The 1,850-nt window shown below is 64.6% G+C and overlaps 1 protein-coding gene across 1 annotated transcript in view; it reads left to right on the top strand.

Moving 5' to 3' along the window:
• The window catches only part of NPC1L1 (NPC1 like intracellular cholesterol transporter 1), a 14,781-nt gene that overhangs the window by 11,003 nt on the left and 1,928 nt on the right, over positions 1-1,850 (top strand). Inside the window, 7 exon segments of the mRNA XM_025191668.1 lie at positions 71-208; positions 329-418; positions 541-731; positions 819-946; positions 1,339-1,468; positions 1,559-1,614; positions 1,800-1,850. The exon segment at positions 1,800-1,850 is cut by the window's right edge and continues 20 nt beyond it. Coding sequence (XP_025047453.1) covers positions 71-208; positions 329-418; positions 541-731; positions 819-946; positions 1,339-1,468; positions 1,559-1,614; positions 1,800-1,850 — 784 coding nt within the window.

The raw sequence follows: 1,850 nt of genomic DNA, 5'->3' as shown, positions 1-1,850 counted from the left end.
AGGCAGTAGGGGGCAGGAGTGGGGGGCCAGGATCTCAATGCAGCCCAGCCATGCTCCCCTGACCCCACAGGCCGGGCGCTGGGACGTGTGTTGCTGCTGCAGCTGCCAGAAGGGCCAGAGGGCCTGGCAGGACTCAGGGCTGCTGCGGCCCCTGATGCACCGCTACTATGCCCCTGCCCTGCTGCACCGACGCGTGCGGCCAGTCGTGGTGAGTGAGTGCAGGCTGTGGGACCCAGGTGTCTAGGGGCTGGTGGGGAAGGTAAAAGGGACCCAGGCATCTAGGGCCTGGCTCACCTCTTCCCCCCAACCCCCCACCCTGTGCCCCCAGATGCTGCTGTTCTTCTTCCTCTTCTGTGCTGGCCTCTATTTCACGCTGCAACTGGAAGTGGGGCTAGACCAGGAGCTGGCGCTGCCTGAGGTGACCCCTGATCCCCAGCCCGCGGGTGCTCCTCACTCTTAACCCACAGCCCCTCGGACCCTCCAACCCCATCGAAATCCCTCACTCCTGACCCCCAGCCTTGACGGCACTGCCCCCCCCAGGACTCGTACCTGTTGCAGTACTTTGAGGCGCTGAACCAGTACTTCATGGTGGGTGTCCCCACCTTCTTCATCACCACATCCGGCTACAACTTCTCCTTGACTGCTGGCATTGACGGCGTCTGCTCCAGCACTGGCTGCGACAACAATTCGCTCATGCAGAAGATCCAGTATGCTGCCGAGTTCCCCAACGTGTAAGTGCAGGGCCCCCCAGTGCCCCTCATTTCCAATCCACAGCCCCCTTCCTAAGGGTGTCATCCTCCCAATCCCTGCCCCCCCAGCTCGTACCTGGCCATCCCAGCCACATCGTGGGTGGACGACTTCCTTGACTGGCTCAACCCCACATCCGGCTGCTGCCGCATCCATGTCTTTGGGCCCAAGAAGGGGCAGTTCTGTCCCGCCACGGACTGTAAGTGCCCCCTGGGTTAATACCCCTTCCTGGGGCATGGAGGGGGCTAAAGGGACTGTGCCCCTCCAGTGTTTTGGACTGGGCATCACCTGACCTGTGGCACTGAGTGGGGTTAACCATGCTGCACCCCCTGCCCTGCTGTGGGGTGGGTGTAGGGGGGCTGGGGCACTGGGAGGCCTCACCTGTGCCCAGGGGGAGGGCTGGCTCTTGCGGGGTCACTAAGGGACATTGGGGAGCACAGAAGGCATTGGGGGTGCGCTAGGAGGCACTGGGAGTCCTGGGGCACACCAGCGTGACACTGGGGGGCACTTGGGGGCTTTGGGTGGCACTGGGAAGCATAGGTGGGGCATGGGGGTGCAGGTGCCCACTTTCTGGTTTGCCCTTGCCCCCAGCCTCGCTGAGCTGCCTGCTGGGCAAGTGCCAGGCAGGTGGGACATCAGGTGCCCGCCCATCACCCACTGACTTTGACCGCTTCCTGCCCTGGTTCCTGGGTGACCGGCCCACCCTGCAGTGCCCCAAGGGGTAGGTGCCTGCTGGAGGGGGGTGCACTGGGGGCACCCACCACTGGGCTGGCTGTGCCCGCTCACCCCTGCCCGTCTGTCCCTGGTGCAGTGGCCTTGGTGCCTACAACACTGCGGTGGATGTTGGTCCCGGCGGCGAGATCCTGGGTGAGTGGTGGGTATCACTGGGGGCACTGCCAGCGTGGGCTGGGGGCTGAGCACTGTGAGAGGCAGGGCAGGGGGCTCAGGGCTGTGGCCACCATGTGCACAGGCTTCCAGGAGCAGGGTGGGTATGGGGGGCTCTGGCTGCCCATGGCAGGGACTCCGGTGCCTGCTGATACCTGGTCCCACAGCGTCACGGTTCATGGCTTACCACACGCCGCTGCGCAACTCCCAGGAGTTCA

Source organism: Alligator sinensis, unplaced genomic scaffold (assembly GCF_000455745.1).
Source record: "Alligator sinensis unplaced genomic scaffold, ASM45574v1 scaffold1462_1, whole genome shotgun sequence".
Classification (NCBI taxonomy): Eukaryota; Metazoa; Chordata; order Crocodylia; family Alligatoridae; genus Alligator; species Alligator sinensis.
This window is presented reverse-complemented; position numbering and strand designations above follow the sequence as displayed.